The sequence below is a fragment of the Lutjanus erythropterus genome, chromosome 9 (assembly GCF_056507025.1).
Source record: "Lutjanus erythropterus isolate fLutEry1 chromosome 9, fLutEry1.hap2, whole genome shotgun sequence".
NCBI lineage: Eukaryota > Metazoa > Chordata > Actinopteri > Lutjaniformes > Lutjanidae > Lutjanus > Lutjanus erythropterus.
The window spans coordinates 32,054,059-32,073,351 of NC_139325.1; the positions used below are offsets into that span (position 1 = coordinate 32,054,059).

The 19,293-nt window shown below is 39.0% G+C and overlaps 1 protein-coding gene across 1 annotated transcript in view; it reads right to left on the reverse strand.

Moving 5' to 3' along the window:
* Positions 1-19,293, reverse strand: part of tmem145 (transmembrane protein 145) — a 70,960-nt gene that overhangs the window by 38,786 nt on the left and 12,881 nt on the right. The window contains exons 2-5 of the mRNA XM_084725748.1: positions 8,114-8,188; positions 7,514-7,591; positions 4,291-4,377; positions 1,430-1,531 (exon numbers count right to left, since the gene is read on the reverse strand). Coding sequence (XP_084581874.1) covers positions 1,430-1,531; positions 4,291-4,377; positions 7,514-7,591; positions 8,114-8,188 — 342 coding nt within the window. The remainder of the gene's footprint in view (positions 1-1,429; positions 1,532-4,290; positions 4,378-7,513; positions 7,592-8,113; positions 8,189-19,293) is intronic.

The window sequence follows — 19,293 nt, forward strand, 5'->3', positions numbered from 1 at the left end:
GCTGCATTATTGAAACTTCCTAACTTGCAGATCCTCTATTTAACAGATTGGTAACTCCACTTTCTTGAAACTGTCCATCGTTGTTTTTCTCCATTTTTTTTTGTGTTTCAAGAATAAAAACCGACAGCTACAAAGTTGTTTAGTTCAGCGATATGACAAACGTAGTGTTGGTTGCTAGGTAACAGAAATAAAAGATCACACTGGATTGAGTATTAAGGATTTAGAATGAAGTAACATAAGATAGGATTCCCAAAGTTGTCCTAAGTTTCAGTTTTCCACCTGTAATAGTAGCTAACTAACAAACTAGCTAATGGAAGCTAACAGTAGTATTTGCCAACAGTAGCTAATGGTAGTGTTTGCTAACAGTAGTGTTACCTAACATGTTTAATCCGTATGGCTGCTCCTGTCTTACACAATGGATGCCAGATACGGCGGAGACTGTGTCTGCTATCTTCGTACACTGTCTTTTATTTCCCAAGTTAGCCTTGTTGTAAATTTACCAAAAACAACATGATGATTTCTTTTGATGTCTTGAATTTATGTGCAAACATTGTCATCATGTTTCAATGATTAAAAAAAGACAACAATTACAAAGTGGTTTAGCTTGCAGAGTGTTGGTTACTAGGTAACAGACATAAAAGTTGCTAAGAAATATTGGCTTGAGTATTCAGGATTTTCTCACCTGAGATAAGATAGGATGAAGTAAGATAAGATTCCTAAAGTTATTAGGATTGGCTTCTGTCAAACCAAATTGAGAAAAATCCTATCTTAGATTCCACTTATTTTAGTAATTCTTGGTAGAATATCAGTTTTCTAAATCACAATCTTTATATCTGTCTCATTTGGATGAGTGCCGTAAAATTACAGGGTTAAATTTCCTTGCAGTTTTTTCTTTACATTACTTTACTTCTAGAATTTAAAAAGAAGCCTGGTGAAAAATGCTCAAATGGAAAAGCACATACTGGCACAAAGAATTATGCTCAAGTTGATTTAAAATTTAAAAAGGGAGGCAGTACAAAAAGTAGCCTTAAAACATCCAGGTTTTCACAGATCCTTCCTCAGGGTGTGCGGGTGTTTATTCTTGCCTCAGCTTTCCCCATTTTAATATCTGATGCTGCTGCTTGCACCTGAAATCTGCTTTTTTTGGCTTGACTGCAAAAACTTAAAAACTATGATTTAAAATATTAAAACAGTTCTTTCCTCGGGTGTATAAAAAAAGTTACTTTTCAATTAATTAATGGATATCTAGTACCAATTAATGAGTAATCCGTCTTCAACTTTGATGGGTAGATGACGATGACAGGGATGATGTTCGTTCATCTGATGAGCAGCAGGAATACGTCGCCATGGCAACCACCTAGTAGTACACCTGTCCTTACAGAGGGGAAAAGCCAGTGGGGTCAGGAATCATCAGGAGGTCATTGCTTACCCCACACTTGCTGAGAGCGATGTACCACCATCTCTCCCTAACAGAGCGGAAACTGCGGCCGCCCACGCAGCTCAGAACCTCCTCGTTCCCATCTCCCTCCACCTGCAGGGGGGGAAAAGGAAGAAGAATTGCATGAGGGAGGGCGTACAGGATGTTGTTATCCTAAAATGGCAGCACGTTTTACCTCAGAGACACATTGAATTATCACAGTGGAGCGGGAGCCTGATTTATCAAGATACAAACATATTTCACACTCCCAATATAGCCTGAAATGTGGCAACAAGATCCACTAACCACCACAACAACAGAGTCACGCTGGCAATCACACGTTCGTAATGTGATAAACAAACACGTTGGTTTGCTTATTGAAAATGAGACAAAAAAGAATATCTAAAAGAAAAAAAAGGTGTCAGAGGAAAGAAAGATCTTTTGCACCCTTTCTGGTTGACTGGGATGCATCATCAACAGTGGAAATGTGTGAATCAGTAAAATGTTACAAAAACACATTACAGGCCATTAGCTCTCAATGCATCTCCCTCTCTCTGTATTTGTTTGCCTCTTTTACATATTTCTGCTCTTTTTTTGCATCACAAAAGAATATGCAATAGAAAACACAAAAATAAGTTCAACTGTCTGATGTTAAAAAGGAATAATGTGGTTCTCTGCACTGCTCATATCACAACACAGAGAGGTCAGAGATCAATGTAGTTACAAACAGAATCCGCACATTAGATTCTGTGGGATTCTCAAGTGTGCCTGTATGTATTTATGCAGTAGACCATTTGTTAATTTTTAACAGGGGAGATGGCCCAATGGGAACACACTCATAATGATAGGATTGTTTTTCGTAACCCAGTTTGTTTTGTTCTTTGAACTGACTCATGAACAGCTCTTTTGGTTGATGAAACTGACAGAGGGGCAGGACTGAGAGAAAGAGGCACAATACTCTACTTGCGTAATGCAGTGTGACATATATCTGTCTTACAAGCTGTACGCCTGTTTACTTCCTGTCGACACTATAGTAATACTACAATGTAATGTCCTCTTTATTCAAACTCAACAGAAACAAAATAAAAGTCACCAAAACCATTTTGTTTATCTGTCCACTGTTCCAACAATCACCAACTCTGGTTTGGTTCCAATAAACCCTCAGTTCACAGAGTTAGATATGAAAATATCAGGAAAGGAGCGAGAAGGAGGTCAGACATCAGAGAAGCAGTGGGGAGAAACAGCATGTGCAGCAACAATATTTTCATATCTAACTCAGTAAATTCAGGGTTTATTTCAACCCAAACAGAGTTGCTGATTGTTGAAACAGTGGAAAGGTGAGTTTTATTTTCTTCCTGTCAAGTTTGAATGAAGTGTGTTTAATGATGATAAAGTTAAGTCTCTGCTTAAACAAAACGTGTCTCACTCTTTTTTCAGTTTTTTGGGGGAAGAGGGTTTTCTAGACCATCGACTGTTACAGTGAGGACAGGAAATGGGGAGAAAGAGCAGGGGATGACATGCAGCAAAGGGCTGCAGGTGGGAGTTGAGCTCTCAGCCTCAGTGCATGGAGCACACGCTCTATCAACCAAGCTACCAAGCTACTGTATTTCGCTCCTTAACAAAAAGGTCTATTCCTATATGGAACGATTTCTGCGTCCAAAAGTGAAATATTTCATCAGAGGGTGTCATCAGAGGGTGTATGCACAGGCTCTGTGTGGACTTGATCCAAGTAGAGACAGACAGTAGTATAAATAGAACTAATAGATGTCTGTGAGGTCTGCAGCTCTGTGCACGTGTCCATTCGGGACTATAACAGAGGCCTTAGAATAACTGAACCTGTCAGTGGTAAACCAAACACTTTCAGTGGATGTACTTTGACGGTGCACATCGGGATCAATATTACACTGCAGCCAGCTGCAATCTTCAGCTTCATTCAAACTCGACAGAGACTAAATAAAACTCACCAAAACATCTTGATCGTCTTTCCACTGTTTCAACAATCCCCAATTCCGGTTTGGTTGAAATGAACCGTTAATTCACCATGTTAGATGTTAAAATATTCTGGCTGCACACACCATTTCTCCCCACTGCTTCTCTGATGTCTGGCCTTCCTCTTGTTCCTCTTCCCATGATATCTCACATCCAACACCATGAATTAAGGGTTTGTTTCAACCAAACCAGTGTTGGGTTAGGCTCACTGGAACAGTGGAAAGATGAGCCAAGAGGCTTTTGATAAGTCTGTTTTTGTTTCTGTTGCATTTGAATGAAAATGACGATGCTAACTAGCTAGCTAACGATTATCTAAGACACTGAGGTGATCAAAAACACTATATACAAACAAATGGAAAATAATATACACACAAAATGTTCCAAGCTTACTTGTAAAAGTGAAGTAACTTAAGGATGAAATATCCCTTCAGTTTATAGCTGAGTGTAACATTGCTATAATGTTGACAAGAAGTAAACAGACATGCAGCTCATAAGACAGATATACGTCACTCTACATTGTACAAGTAGAGAAGTACTAATCCATCTGTTACTTCAGTACCACAGACAGTGCCATGATTTACACAGCTAGGCTACTGATATTTCAGAGTCATGGCTGGGTCCATATATTGTAACTTGCACAAACCTCAGTCAGATAAAGGATCGGTGAGTCAGGCAGACTAGACTAATGTATCCAACTAAACAGCCTCTCTGCCCCTGCTCTCTCTCTGCTACTATGGGAGGGAGAGTCGGGATGGCAGGTCAACAAAGGGGATGCATTTTGCTCATTTTGCTCATTTTGTTAACAAGGGAGATGGCATCCCTTGTCATCTCCCCTTAAATTGTCTGCAGTATGTATACAGATGTTTGTGTGTATGTGCTCTTACCACACAGCCTGACCAGGTGTAGCGTGTTGTCAGGTTGATGACCTGGTTGTTCTCAGGCCTCAGCACCGCTTCTTTCTGGTAGCAATTCTGACAGGAGAAGATGCAGTAAAATCAAAGTAGGAACAATGTTTAAAACATTCAAAACTGGCCTGACTGAAATGTCTGTCATACCCTCAGGCTTTCTCATCTATTTCTATTTTCAGTTCTCACACATTTAATAAAGTATTTTTCAATAAAGCGCAGAACTGGCCAAACTTGTTGCATGTAGCTGCGGGTTACACCTACGTTCTACTGTATGCATATTAAGTAATAACAGAGCTGCACTGAAAACACAAGAGACTGTTTTTTCCAGTCCAAAAAATGCCTGAAATGAAATGTGTTTCATCAAAATGTAATTGAAATTATGGCCTCATTGCCTTATGGTCTATTGAAGTTGCTGTAAGTGTAATTAAAATTGATATGTTTTGTCTCCACTGTGATGGATTTCTCCCTGTGTGACTGCTGAATATTAGTGCAAAGTGATGAGAGTAGAATGACGTCGTACTATTCGATTCTGGGAAACTGACACAGAAAGCTACATCTCAACAATTTGTCACATCTGTGTGTCAAAACATGCCAACAAGGATGAACCACCAAATGACTACATGGAAAAAAATGCACAACAGTAAACTGACTGTCTTTCGGTTGCTTTGGGAAACACTGATCAATGTTTTTCACAATTTTCTGACATTTTATGGACCAAACAACTAATCGATTATTTGAGAAAATAACTTACAGATTAATCGACAATGAAAATAATTATCAGTTGCAGCCATAATTTACCTACATTTACACTTAATAACGATAGCAACTATTTTTTAATGGAGAAACTACTTTAATAACACAAGACACAGTTACATCTGGTTCTGGGCTTTAAAATGGACGAGTGTAGGGTACCAACATCCGCCTACTGTAAATGGCTTTGTTATACATTATTCATGGGTTGTGAAAGGAATTTAATGTTGATTTTATAGACTGCATCATGTTATATCTCATGGTACCAGCTGACTGTGGCATATACAGGCAAATACAACACAGATTAAGAATTCATGTGTGCTGCTCCTACAGCTGAGGCTAAACTGAGGATATTACATGAATCCACTCTCTCTACTATAAAAACCACAACTCTAAAATTTCTCAGAGCTGAGACTTAAATTCATGGACTCAAACAGTGTTACACTGTATAGACTGTGGATGAGAGAATATATTTGTGAAATCATCAATGTAGGAATTAGGGCTGCATGATATGGGGAAAAAATCATATGATTATTTTGACAGATATGCTGATGTGATTCACACTTAGTGGAAATGATCGATTTTGCATCATAATTTGTGGGCCGGGACATCTCTGCAGCACTGCAGTACTTCATTTTAAAGCTGTTTTGCCACAGATTTTTCCTTAAAAAATTACAGCTTCTGCAATCTGGATATTGCACTTGGCCATATTGTGATTTCGATAATATTTTAATTAATTTTGAATCCCCAATAGGAATATTACAATAAATTAGGGCTGCACAGTTATTCAAATATTAATCTTGATCATGATTTGGGCTTCCCACAATAAAGTGAACATGATCAAGGGTGATATTGACGTTTAATATGTGCGCTCTGTTCATATAAAACTCCACTGCATATCAAATCAACCGCTTCCCATACACAGCCAGCCACCCTGCAGCGGCAGCCTGTTCTAACTGTTCTGGTTGGTGCAGCTGCAGTACAGATTAGAAGAGTGACAAAGAACAGAAAGCAGACGGGCAAAAACGAAAATCAAACGTCTGAAGAAATACGTGAAGAGCTTGTCTCTCAAAACTGATCACCATCTTCATCTGCTAGGACGTATTTTGGATTTAGGGCAAGTGATGTTGAGAAAGAGCAAATCATCTATGGAAAGAATGAGGCTTGTGTCTGTAAAGCAACACAACTAACAGCCAAGAGTGACACCGTATATCGTACCATCGTTTCAATGCAGCACAAAGTGAAAGCAGTGTTTTACTGATTTAATTTTGTGTAAAATGTTCTGGTACAATATAGTGATGAAATTATAATCTGTGATAAAATTCCTAACAATTAGTCTTATCATTCAAATTTTAATTATACAACCAAGTTTCATTACTGCACTTTGAAAAACTCAAGATAAATATCGTCAAAAGTTGCAGGAGCAACGTGGGTTTGAGAGGACACAAAACCATTTCAAATCCTTGAGAGGTTTTCAATATGAAACTTGGTGAAATAATTTCAGTGTGTGTATAAGTACTTTCTGAACATTCATCCAACCTACAATAATACTAATAATCATGCACTGTGCATAAGTCTAATTTTCATGCACTGATCTGTACATTGTACAGAAATGTACACGTAGAAGTGAAAGCATTGCTCTATTAATTTAAATTGCAATAAAAAATATTTTGCCATTAAAATCAATGAATGATAGTGATCAATAATTGTGATCTCAACATTGAGCAAAATATTTGTGCTTATCATTTTGGCCATAATGATGCAGCCCTACTCTAAATGCATACAGTGCAGTCTGTTGGGTACGTGGGATGCATTTTCTAATGTTCTGGCTCTGTTCTCAGATTGGATTTGACATAAAACAATGACTACAAGGCTGAAGTGCTGACTTTCACTTTTAAGGGTGTTCAAGTATTGTTCATCCAATGATTTTGTTGGGTGAGCAATATCAATAATAGCATTTCTATACATCAGATGCACTGATTTTGAACAGTCCATTTAAGAAGATCCAATGTGATGAGTACTGAGCTAAAATAATAGAAATCTGTCCCTGTCCAAATACTTACAGACTTTTCTATCAGATAAAAAAAGGACAACTATCTGCAGAAAATCTTCCTGCTGTCATTTTTTGTGGAGCTGCTTCAGTCAGGCAGAACGCTCTGTTCACAAATATGGATTGTACCATCCTTGATCACTGCATGTATCATCAATAATACATCATTGCCTGTGAGTGAAAAGCCTTTCAGGAAGTGAGAAAGGCCGCTTTGTTTAATTCTGAGCAGCGTGAGCAGCGTGTGATCCTTTAGTTCAAGTGAAAATGTGAAAATTAACTAAATTGGAGTCACGGGGCTTTTTCATTACAACAATGTCATGCGAATTAGTAAATGGAGCTTTATTTCTCTTCAATAATAGGTTGTCAGAAGACATGATGCAGAGGGTGTCAGTATCTCACCTTTTCAGGCCTCTTGTACACAGCTGGCCACTGAGAACTGTCATCAAAGTAGAGCAATATGTTCTGACAGCAGCGAGACTGCACAGAGGAGCGACAGGGAGAGAAAGAGTGCACAGATCAGAGAGGAGGCGGTGAGACGGTTTGAGATTTATACGACAAAAACTGTTTCCAAAGTCTGCAGGCTACGACAGTAAGGCAAGGCTCGGGTAAAAGAAGACAGAGCGGAAGAACAAAACAGACGCGTGGAAAGATAAAGCGGGGGAGAGCAAAAGGAGAAGGAGGAGATAGAAAAATAGAAAAAGAGGACGAGGCGTGTAGAGCAGGAACAGCCGGAGGAAGAAAAAGAGAGGAGAGAAAGAGCGATGGCATCAGTTGAGATAAGGTAAGAGGAAGGGAAGAAAGAGAACTAGTTGAGAGAAGGATACTAAAGTAGAGAAAGAAAGGATGAATGAAGAAGAAGAGTAACATACTTGTGCTGCCAAAGAAGAAACTGTGGGCAAGCTGAGGCAATGTGGAAAATTGATTGAGAATAAAAGATGTAAAATAAAATGCATAATGCAGTCAAACACAAACACACACAGCTACAATAAGTCCTCCTACCTTGGGATAGCGGAACCGGAAGTCTAGGCGTCCAAAGTCGGTGAGAAAGCAGAAGCGAGTGAGGAAAACCCAGTCCTGGAGTCAAGACACAGAAGACAAAAGGAAGAAAGATTAAATTAAAAACAAAAACAACCATGCTAGCAGAACCGTAAGGCTGTACTGCACAACAGAGCTTTGAGTAGGGCTGGGAACTTAACACATTAAAGGTATGGCCTAAAATAACCCAGTACCAAGTAGCATTGAAGCCTCTCCAGTCAAACAACACCTGCATTTGATCCTTCTGCACCCAAATCTGGGAAAAAAAAGACTATTTGTATCGTTTTGATGTATTTCACAGAGTTGGTACTTCAGTGTGCCAAGATGCCACCAAAAAGTTTAAAAGTAATATGCAGTGAATTTGTCATCCCTTGACTTTTCACGTTCAGTAGTATCATCATCAGAGGTTTCACAAAGATAGATCGAAGCCACAGACAAAGTCTAAGATTCAGACTTAGATAAAAGTGTAAATTTATCCATTGCACAAAACAGTTTAGTTCTCAACTGTCTTAAGTAGGACTCATTTGCCATGCATTCTGGGTAGATTAAGACTTTTTCAACCTAAAAAACATGGCTGAGTGAGCAACCACTTAAAACTCTGTTCCATTTATTCCACCAGAAAATGTTTCTGTTTTAAAAGATTTCACCAAAATACAGCATAATTGGAAATTTAAAAAAGTGTGACTGAAAAAAAAATAAATTGCTAATTAGCACTAAACACAAAGTGCAGCTGAGGCTGACTGCAATATTATTAATTTTCCAGAGGCAGAGATATTTTAGACTGGTCTGTCGTGTTAAGCCAGTCTTTAACTCGGTGTAAAACAACAAGAAATATGTGTTCTGAGTTTGTCACACTACTGAAAACATGTTTCATTAACAATCCAGCCAGATTTTAATGATATATGATGATGACAGTATATTAGATTAGGTGTCAAATCTTAAAAAACTCTGCTGTATCCAGTGTCAAACACCACTACAACCTGAAAATGACCTGAAACATGAATGCTCCATCCAGCGGCCTTACTGGACTTGTACGGACATGTCTGAACCACCAGAACCAGAGGACAGTGACCTATCAACTCACTGGAGAAACAACTTCTCTCAGTCTACAACAGGTTGGTATTTTTTTTAGGCTGTAACAGTAACTGGTCGGGGCAGTGTTGTTCATGAGTCGATTCACGGGCTTATATAGTGTTGTGGGAACAGGGCTCCAGCACGTAACAGAGCCATATTTCAGGTCCACCCAAAAAATCCTACACTAAAATAAATAACAACAATTTAACGGTCCGATTCAAATTCTGCACAACATGGTTCTCAGTGTTCTCAAATGTTTTTCTCAATTTCTAACAAGTATAATGTCTTTAGAAGAAAAACTCTGAATTCCTTTTAGACAGACATTCATTTTGCTCCTAGATTAGTCTAATGCAAGTTAGGCCGTTTCACAAAATAAGTAAGTTCTGCAGTGTTACTCACCCTAACCCTCAGGCGAACTCAAAATAAGCAGCACCATGTTTCCATCTTGACAATTATTGACACCTGCTGTGAAGTGGCACCAAAAGGAGATGAAATGGTACTAAGCCCTGTGACTTTAAGAAGCTCTGCTGCAGGTCTGTGCTGTGTTGAGAATTATGCTCCTGGAAGTTTGTGGTATTGTTTCACTTATTGTTTTTGACTTTTTCCCAGTAAAATGTCCTTGTAACTGTTGAATTCTTCCAAAAGGCAAACATTTTCTGATGGAGCGAAGGGAACAGAGTTTTGATGTGGCTGCTGGTGCTGCCATGTTTTTTAGTTTGAAAAAATTACTTAGAATTTATGGCAAATGAGTCCTACTGGGTAGCTGAAAACTAAACAACTTTGGGAAATGAATGAATTCACCCATTTTAAGACTGACTCCAGGTTTGATCCTAGCCACATTCACAGTCTAACTTCGTGAAACTCCTGATGATGGTGCCACTGTAGCTGACTGCCTGTATGTAAGTAAAGAGATAGCAAATGTTATTTCAATTGACCCTGAGAAGAAAAAAAGAAATAAAATCCTTGAAGAAGGCTGTTTGCACTGCTATGTATGGGTTGTGACCCAGGTCTATTTTAACCTGTACAAGCATTGTATCTGCAGTCTGAACAAGGGAATTTCAACCATTTAACTTTTAGCCAGAAGAGTATTTCTTTTCTTGAACTTTTGTGTTCCCTACCAAAGAGCACTTAAATGACACTTTTTTCACATTCTAAGCTTTTCAGACACTTCAATCCAACCAGCTGACCAACGTATCGCAGACCCGTTTTTTTACAGTGAAAATCACACCGTATTGCAAACATTGACACAAAGTAAAATTCATAGCAAACTTAATAGACTACTAACTTAATGTGGGCTCTAACTACAATATTTTTTTTAACAAAGCCTCATTTTGATCCACTCCTGTTTTCCCTGTTACTGAACTATGCTGTTAATTCAAACTCAACACTTCAGTGGACAGTGCAAGTTAGCTGTGAGGTGCAGAGAAACTTAACATTAAACTCAGCAAATTTGATTTTTTTTTATAACGTACTTTTATAATGAAATAAATACATGTCATGTACATTTGACATCCATGGTTTGTTGTTCCCTCTATCAGTTTATAAATGTAAATGTTATGGAAACTGATGATGTACTTTTGTAACTTTTTGTAAATTTTGGGGCCCAGGGAAACACCAAATTTCTGTTCAGGGCGAGCTCTTTCTCTCTGGCCCAAAGTGGTGGAGTGAACGGCCAACACAACAATAGACCAACAGACTGACATCCTGTTATGGGGAGGCATATGGAGGCAAAAGATGCAGAGGAGGGAAGGGGAGCCGTAAGGAAGAGAAGAAAGGAAATTAAAGTTAGAGAGGAAATTAACACAGCCATAAAGAAGAAAAAGAGAGGAGAGGGGGAGTTAAAAATAAGGGCAGAGTTTCAGAAAAGTTAAAGGGGTGGAGGAGAAGTAAAAAAAGAGGTTTATGGAGACGAGAAAAGGAATAAAAAGTGGAAAGAAGGGACTGTGAGGTAGCGCCAAGAGGGTAAACTTGTAGAGAGGGTAAACAGAAAGGGCATTAAGGGGCTGCTGAGCTCATTAATAAGGGAGCGAGGCAGAGAAGAAGAAAAAAAACACTACCCGTTCTTAATATTATTCAGCCATAAGCTTGGCAGCATGAGACCAGATAATAGTGCTGATGGTGTACTTCACTGAGCTTACATAAGGCACTGCAGCAGGATCGGCATGGCGGATCAGTCAGCGGTGGTCTCTATATGCTGTAGATTCTATACAGCTGTGTAGATATGGATCATAGTGCTGAACACAGCACTAACACCACATCACTTATATGTTGTTTACACACAGTTTTCTTTATCTGGAGGGCTGCCCGGTGTGAGAAGGCCCGTACTGAGGCAGCCAGGATAAATGAAGTGTTTTGAACCAGAATGAGACGTCAAATCTTTAGGAAAAGTAATAGCTAGTCTTGCAAAATTAACACAACAAATGGCAAGAATATATATTAAGACAAATGGCCCAAGTAGAGAGAAGCCAAGGCTGGATTTAAAAAATACTACAGATTTCTGGTAAATGCCTTTTAGTCAATAGGAATCGATCCTGTTGACCAACAGAGAATTAATTGGCAACAATTTATAGTCAATCGATTAATTATTTCAAGGAGAAAAATGCCAAAATTACCAGTTTAAGAGGTGTGTATTTGCTGCTTTTCTTAGTCTTGTTTGACTGTAAACTGAACTTTATATTTTGGAATGCTGTCCAGACAGTTAGCAATATGAAACTTGGGCTCTATTATACTGTTTTCTAACATCCTTTAAACCAAATGATTAATTAAACAAGCCGGTGAGAAAAAACAGCAGATGAAGCCATAATGAAAACATCATTAGTTGTAACCCTAATTAAATAAAATATGCCAAACTTCTCTGGTAAACTGCCTTGCAAGAACTTTGCCAAAAAAAAAAAAAAGATTTTGAAATTAAGTTTTCTGATTTTCTGAATTTAATTAAGACATATCACATAACAAGTAAACAAAACTAAGAATTTGATCAAGCATTCAATGGCAGTTTTGAATTCTTGACTATTTTTTATCATTATTTAACATGTATTAAGTTTAATTACGTTATGAATGAATTTATGAATACTTACTAAGCAAGTAAGTAAAGTGTCATCAGGGCTGTAATGAAAAAGAAGTTATAGATGTTTGCTGCAGCTGTCCTGCTGTGGATAAACTATAAACTTCCATCACCCATATACGAGTCTGGAATAATGGAAACCAAATCTTATATCTGCTCTTATTGTTTATAAAACATTAAGCCTATGGCTAAGTAATCAATAAATATTCAATTGCACATCATTTCATTTATTGGATTTCAAATGTCAACTGTTCAAAAGTATTTACAAAACTATTCAAACTGTTCAGAGACCCATCTCTATTGATAATCGCCTATCAATATGTGCATTCATTGTGAAAATGGGCAAGTTAATATCCAGCCAGCATCACTGGAAAGGGAGTTCCAAATGTAAATGTTTGCATTCAGATACATCGCCTACATCTTTGATAATAACATATATTTCACCTTTTATTTAGCCAGCAGACTGTATTTTGTAAATGGATCACCTCATTGAGCTCATCACACTCAATAACAACAACTGGTAATGGGTATGTATGTATGTGTGTTAATCTGACTAACTGATAAACAAGCAATCACTATTTACCATTTGCAAACCGTAGCTGTGCTTTTTTGTGGAGGATGTTTGAAAAACTGATGGATGCTGACAGATGTGCATACATGGCACAGTACTTTGATTATCATCACCCTGCGAGCGCCGAGGCTGTGCTGTCTGCTAAGGAGACAGCGGGTGAGAGGGTGAGAGGAGGGAGAGAGGAGTGAGAGAGGAGGGAGAGAGGAGGGTGTGTGTGCAAGGCAACACTTAAGAGGAGGGGGGGAAGGTGAGGTTGTGTTCCGAGCTGTCAGAAACCATCATAAAAAGGTTGAGTAAATGCTACTTTGTATTTAAAAAGCTATGTAAACAGAATTTATGTGCAGTTACCCCCATTACAGCTGTAGTGTTATGCACCCAAGTGTTTACATGGGCTTCCAAAACAGTATTTTCCCCTTCTCTGTCTTTCTACTGAAAATGAGGAAATATCAGATTATACTAAGACTAAAAAATCTGACAAAAAAATCTGTGTCCTTCACTCAATGAAAAAAATAATGTTCAACTATTCTAATAACTGATTAATCATTTCAGTCATTTTTCAAGCAACAGTGCAAAGTATCTCCTAGTTTCTGCTGCCAAATGTGATGATCTGCAGCTTTTTCTTAACCTGACACAACAGATGGTTTGTTATACCGAACCATCTGGGAAGTCGTCCTTAGAAACTGTTTGGAAAGGGGCAGGCACTTTGAAGAAAAAAAAAAAAACACTTGGCAGGTGATAGGATGAGCCATCTGTCTATCACATCCAACACTGGCAAACTTCAACAAATCAGATCAACACTTCCATGGACACTTTGAGGTCATCACACCTTAAACTATGCCCATAGCTACCAGGAGTCCCTCCTACGACGCTGATTGGCTGCATCACTTTTGGGGTGGACACTAACAGATAACTTTAAGCCTGGCAAAATGGATTCTCAAGTGACTTTGTGATCTTGTGAAGCCATCTGCCTCGTAGGGTAAGCTTTTTCTTGCCTTAATAAATAAAATTGCCTTCATATAATAAACTAGATATCTTTATCTTTCGTTTTGTGTTTAAAAATGTTTTTTAAAAAAAGAAAAGAACATGGGTTGGTATGGACCACACAACAGTATGAAGGTTTAGAAGGATTAGTAGAGGTTTAGTATGAGGTTACCTGAGGATGTGTGGGACAAATAGTCTACCACAAACAGTGTACTGCTTGGATTCCTTGAATCTGGTTCTGTCTAACTTCAGCTCTTTTTTACATTAAGTATTGTTTATAACACAAACTATGTGGCAAATTAGATTATCACAAAACATAAATTAACCATTACTTCCACTGCTTTTCTGTATCATAGCAACCAGAGCGTCTCAGCTGAAATAACGCTGTTCCTCAGCTGGGAAAAAGACGCTTTGGTGGACAAGGAAAAGGCCAGTTTCCCCGTACAGCGCATTTCGCTGACAGCTGCAATCTAGTCGTCCTTTGCCTGCAGCCACTTCCATGTGATGGCTCTCTTGCTCGCATTCAAAAGAACTTTATAAAGATATTCATCCCGGGCCACGGGTTTGTCCAGGATTTGCCAAGGTATAATGTGACGAAAGAGCAATCAATTTCTATTCCAAAATATTCTTTGGCAATCTCGTGCCAATATGAATGGATTAGAGGGCAGCCCCAAAATATATGAAATGGTTTGCCATTGATTTACCACACTGCCTCCAACATCCATCCCATCCCTGAGAACCCCACTGTATGAATTTCAATTTTGGAGTCACAAAAAAATCATATTATGTTCTTCCAGCTGAATTCTTGCCAGGATATTGAGTTGGTCCTACTAGCCTGACTTTCCAAATATCATTCCAATCATCCTCAGATATCTCCAGGCCAAATTCTCTCTCCCATCTCTGTTTGACCCATACAATAGAATAACTTTTGGAGTTTTGTAATCTATTAGAGTGGTACAGTGAACACTGCCTTTCTGTGTGGAGACTGCATGTTCTCCCGTGCCTGTGTGGGTTTTTGCCGAGTGCTCTGGTTTCCCCCACCATCAAACACATGTATGCTGGGTCAGTACCCTTGACGATGGCTTAGAAATGGAGTTGGTCCCCAGGTGCTGCACGGCTGCCCACTTCTCCTAAAACTGGGACCGATTAAATGCAGAGAACAAATCTGACTGCATAACTGTACTTGTATGGTTGTTTATGTCACAATAAAGTTGACCTTTATCTTTATTATATCTTCATGATACAATATATGCGTCCTAGGGCTGCCCCCTTAGAGTTTACTTAACTGTTAGACAATGAGAAGTCTTAAACAACAACAGCCTCAAACTCCAGGGATCTGTGCCTCGTCATTAGGTCCAGGGAGATTGTTGCACATGGACCTTTTCTCTTGTAACACTGAAGTCATCAGCACATAGCTGCTAATTGTGCTGTAGCTGCCATCAGCTAGTTAGCTCAGTTAGCGGTCCTATTGGACCGGGACACAGTTTGATAACTGGGAATACAGCCCCTGAGGCGATTTAACGTTGCAGCGGCTGCAACCGAACTCTGGTGAAGAAGACACAGTGGGATCAACCGCGGATAAGAGGTGTGAAGCAGTTGTGGAGCGAGTTTGTAATTTAGTGAGTTAACTTGTAAGTGTAGATCATCCATTGTGTTGATAAGTCTGCAAGTATTTGTTTTTGTGTGAAGTTGGAAGTTATTTATTCCTGTGTTTTAAACAACAAGGTTATAGTGCGTTGAAATAAACTAACTGTTCAGTCTTGTTGCTGGTTGTTCTGGCACAGTCAGAATCATTAACCTTTTTACGGTTTTACGGTTACAGCCTCAAAAATACATATTTAAATTAATACCATAAACACACGGGCAGCAGCAACGTCAGGTTGAAATCAGTCTTGATGTTGGGAAGATGATGCACAATGAAGTGAAATCAAAGCAACAAGCCAGTTTTGAAAAAAGTAAGGAGTAGAAAGTACAGATACCTGTGTTAAAATGTCAAGAGTAAAAGTAAAAAGCTGTCAGAATAATAAATGCTTAAGAAAAGTAAAGATACCTGTACATTCTACTTAAGTACAGTAGCAAAGTATTTGTACTTCGTTACTTCTCACCTTCTCCTAAATCATTAATTGAAAAAGAAAATTATCATCAGATGTAATTCTATCACAATTTAGATCAGGAATTATCTGATCAAAGACCGAGTAAACAAGAGCAAGAATCTGACCACTTTTCAAACTTCTTCACACATATATTTATCAGTGCTCCAAACACACTTTGGTCAGTACGCAAGAAGAAGTGAGCTTCAATATTCAGCTGCACTCAGATCTGTAATAATGATTTGATGTATGACTACTCATGCTTTCTTGCTCCTAACTGGAGCACTATATGTTATCTGGATATGATGACAAAACACAAACAGGCATTCATTTATCATTTCACAGAACAGTCAGTCGAACACTTAAATTATTCTACTGCAATGTAGCTTCTTCAGACCAGGAAATAACAATTGCATGGTGCATAAATAACAAAATCCCAAGTGATAGAGCCTCTCATATCAGGATATGATTTTATATTGATGTATCTCCAAGTTCTGCTTCAGGTAATTTTATTTCCCCTAAAATCAATTTTACTTTTCAAATGTTAAAACAAGCGGATCCAAAATATGACCACAACTGCATCTCCAACCACGCACACAAAAATCTGTTGCACATTTCAGCCTCTTCATGCACTTCTTTTCCTTATTAAAATGGGCCTTAAGGTTGCTTGTTATGAACTCTTGATCTCCACCCAACCAGAAAAACTCCCCTTGCACCATTATATTGTAATTACCTCTGCCCTGCGTTCTCCCTACATAAACAAGCACAGTAATTTCTGTGCTGAGAAATAAAGTGCAACCAGAGCAGTGTAGCGTGGCTAGCACTGCTGCCTCCATATATCACAGCAAACAAAACCGCAGCCATATTTCAGACGCTGCCAGCCAGCTTCATCCCCCCCGGAGCCTCTGGGTTATAATTCATGGCAAACTCCAAAAGTCACTGAAGCTGAGACTCACTCCCACCTCTGTGTGCGTCGTCCTGGGTGACGCTTAATGCTGTAACCATGACAACCGGGGCAGCAGAGGGAAGCGCTGACCCAGAGTTGAATCCCTGGAGAGAGGAGAGAGGGGTGGTCCGGTTGGGATGATGAGGGGGGTATCATTTAACTCACCGCACGCCAAGACTGTGGTAGACCCTCTTACTGTCGGACACACACACACACACACACACACAAACACACACGAAATTCCCTGTGAGGATCTATTACACACTCTTACAGCATGCCATGGCTGGTCTGAAACAAACATTCATACCCACACTCATCCACCCATGCTCCCCCCACCCACCAACCCCTCAGTATCGCCATAGCAACCACAGCATGCTTTACTTTGTAGCTGCCATAGAAACATCAAAAGGCCAGGACGTTCATTCAAACACATACTGTTGTCCCACTCTTGTACATTTGTCCTTCAAATGACCTACTCAAAAACCCAGCAGTAGTATAACAGCTCCGACTGAACAATGGTGTTCAAAGCAGGTAATTACTAAGACTTCCCTCTTGATATATGAGCCAATTCTTTGAGCTTCACACACACACACACACACACACACACACACACACACACGCACACATACACACACACATTCACACAGAAGAGGAAACATTTGGCCATGGATTGTGAATCCAAAGCATTCACCCAACTAGTTCCTGGACAAAGTTTCTGTGAATTATGTAAAGAGTTAACAGCTGATTAATGAAACGGGCAGGAAATTAATCAGTATGCAGGACACAAAGTTAGCGCCAGCCATCAGCCAAATGCTGGTAAGATATGCAAGTAGCTGGTATAGGGATGTTTTGCTTTCAATTAAGGTTGTTACTGAGTAATCATTAATTTCCACTAAGATTTTAACCAATTAAAAATCATTAATTGATAATTAATCAATAGTCTAGAAATGGCATTAATTATGCCTCATTTGCCATTGTCTGGTGGAGCCATTTACCGGATAAGAAAACTTAAACGTAAAATGAGACAAGCAACAATTAATAGTTTAGTTTAGTCAATTATATTAATCACCAACTATTTTGATAACTGATTAACTGGTTTGGTTGTTTTTTAAGGAAATTCTCTGATTTCAGTTTCTTAAATGTGACTTTTTCTGGTTTCTTTAGTTGTCGGTAAATTGAAAATCCCTAGGTTGTTTATGGACCAAGCAGATCCAGTCAGCGTTACTGAAGTGACAGGTAGTTGTGATATAGCTTTCATTTGTGAGATCTGTCCAGGAGCCGGTGGTCAGAGCTACATGTCTGCCAAGGCTAGCTTTTCACAGTATTTTTGTTTTTGTTTTTTGTCCGTATTATATGCTTAATTTGTGTTTAATCTTTTGAACAGAGGTTCCCAAAGAAAGCAAAATGAATTTCAGTGCACACCAGTGTTTCCCCTACCTTACTTTGAAGTTTTATTTTGAAATTACCGCACTTGTTTCCTCTATCTGTCTCTCCGCTCATTATCTGCTATGTTTCTGCCACTGTTACTGTGCAGAGGTCACTGATGATGTGCTGTCAGATTCATTTGGCACAATAACTCGACTCTCTCTGTGTTTTTCACGATGTTGCACCGTCTTGTCGATGCTCAGTGTATTTACTGTACAGCTGCAATTGCGGTGAAGACTTGTTTCAGTAATTAGTCTGTTCCTAAATTAGCCTCACCAAGCGATAAGCTAAATAGCCCAGATAGCTTACCCTGTATTACGGTAACACTTAACGTGGCCACTGCAACAGTTGTGAGTGTGTGAGAATGCTGATCTCATTTCACAGTCCTTAAATGCTGTTAGTTCATGCTGGCTATCAGTTGCAAGTCACAGATATGTAGCAAAGAGCTGAAATCCAACTGATGACTTTGTTCTGACCGGAGCCTGGTACGCAACCACCCTGTGCCAACAAGTGTAATCTGTCAAAAAATATTTTCTGTGGCTAAACAAAATGTATTAGAGATGAGCCAACATGAAAAAGGAAACACATTAAACACTGATCATAAGTATATGGACACACAAACATTACACCCTTATTCCATTTCTAAGGCATGGACATTAAGATGCTGCTATAACAGCCTCCACTCTTCAAGGAAAGCTTTCCACAAGATCTTCAAACCTTGCTGCAGGGATTTATTCCCTTCAGTCACCAGAGCATTAGTGAGGTCAGGCACTGATGTTGGGCAATAAGTCTTGGCTCGCAGTCAGTGTTCCAGTTCAGCCCAGAGGTGTTTGATGGGCTTTGAGGTCAGGGTTCTGTGCACACCAGTTGAGAATTCCTCAACAAACTAAATTTCTTTATGAACCTGGTTTTGTGCAATGGAGACTGTCATGCTGAAAGAAGAAAGGGTCTTTGCCAAATTGTTGCTGCAAAGCTGAATGCAAAAGAAAACTA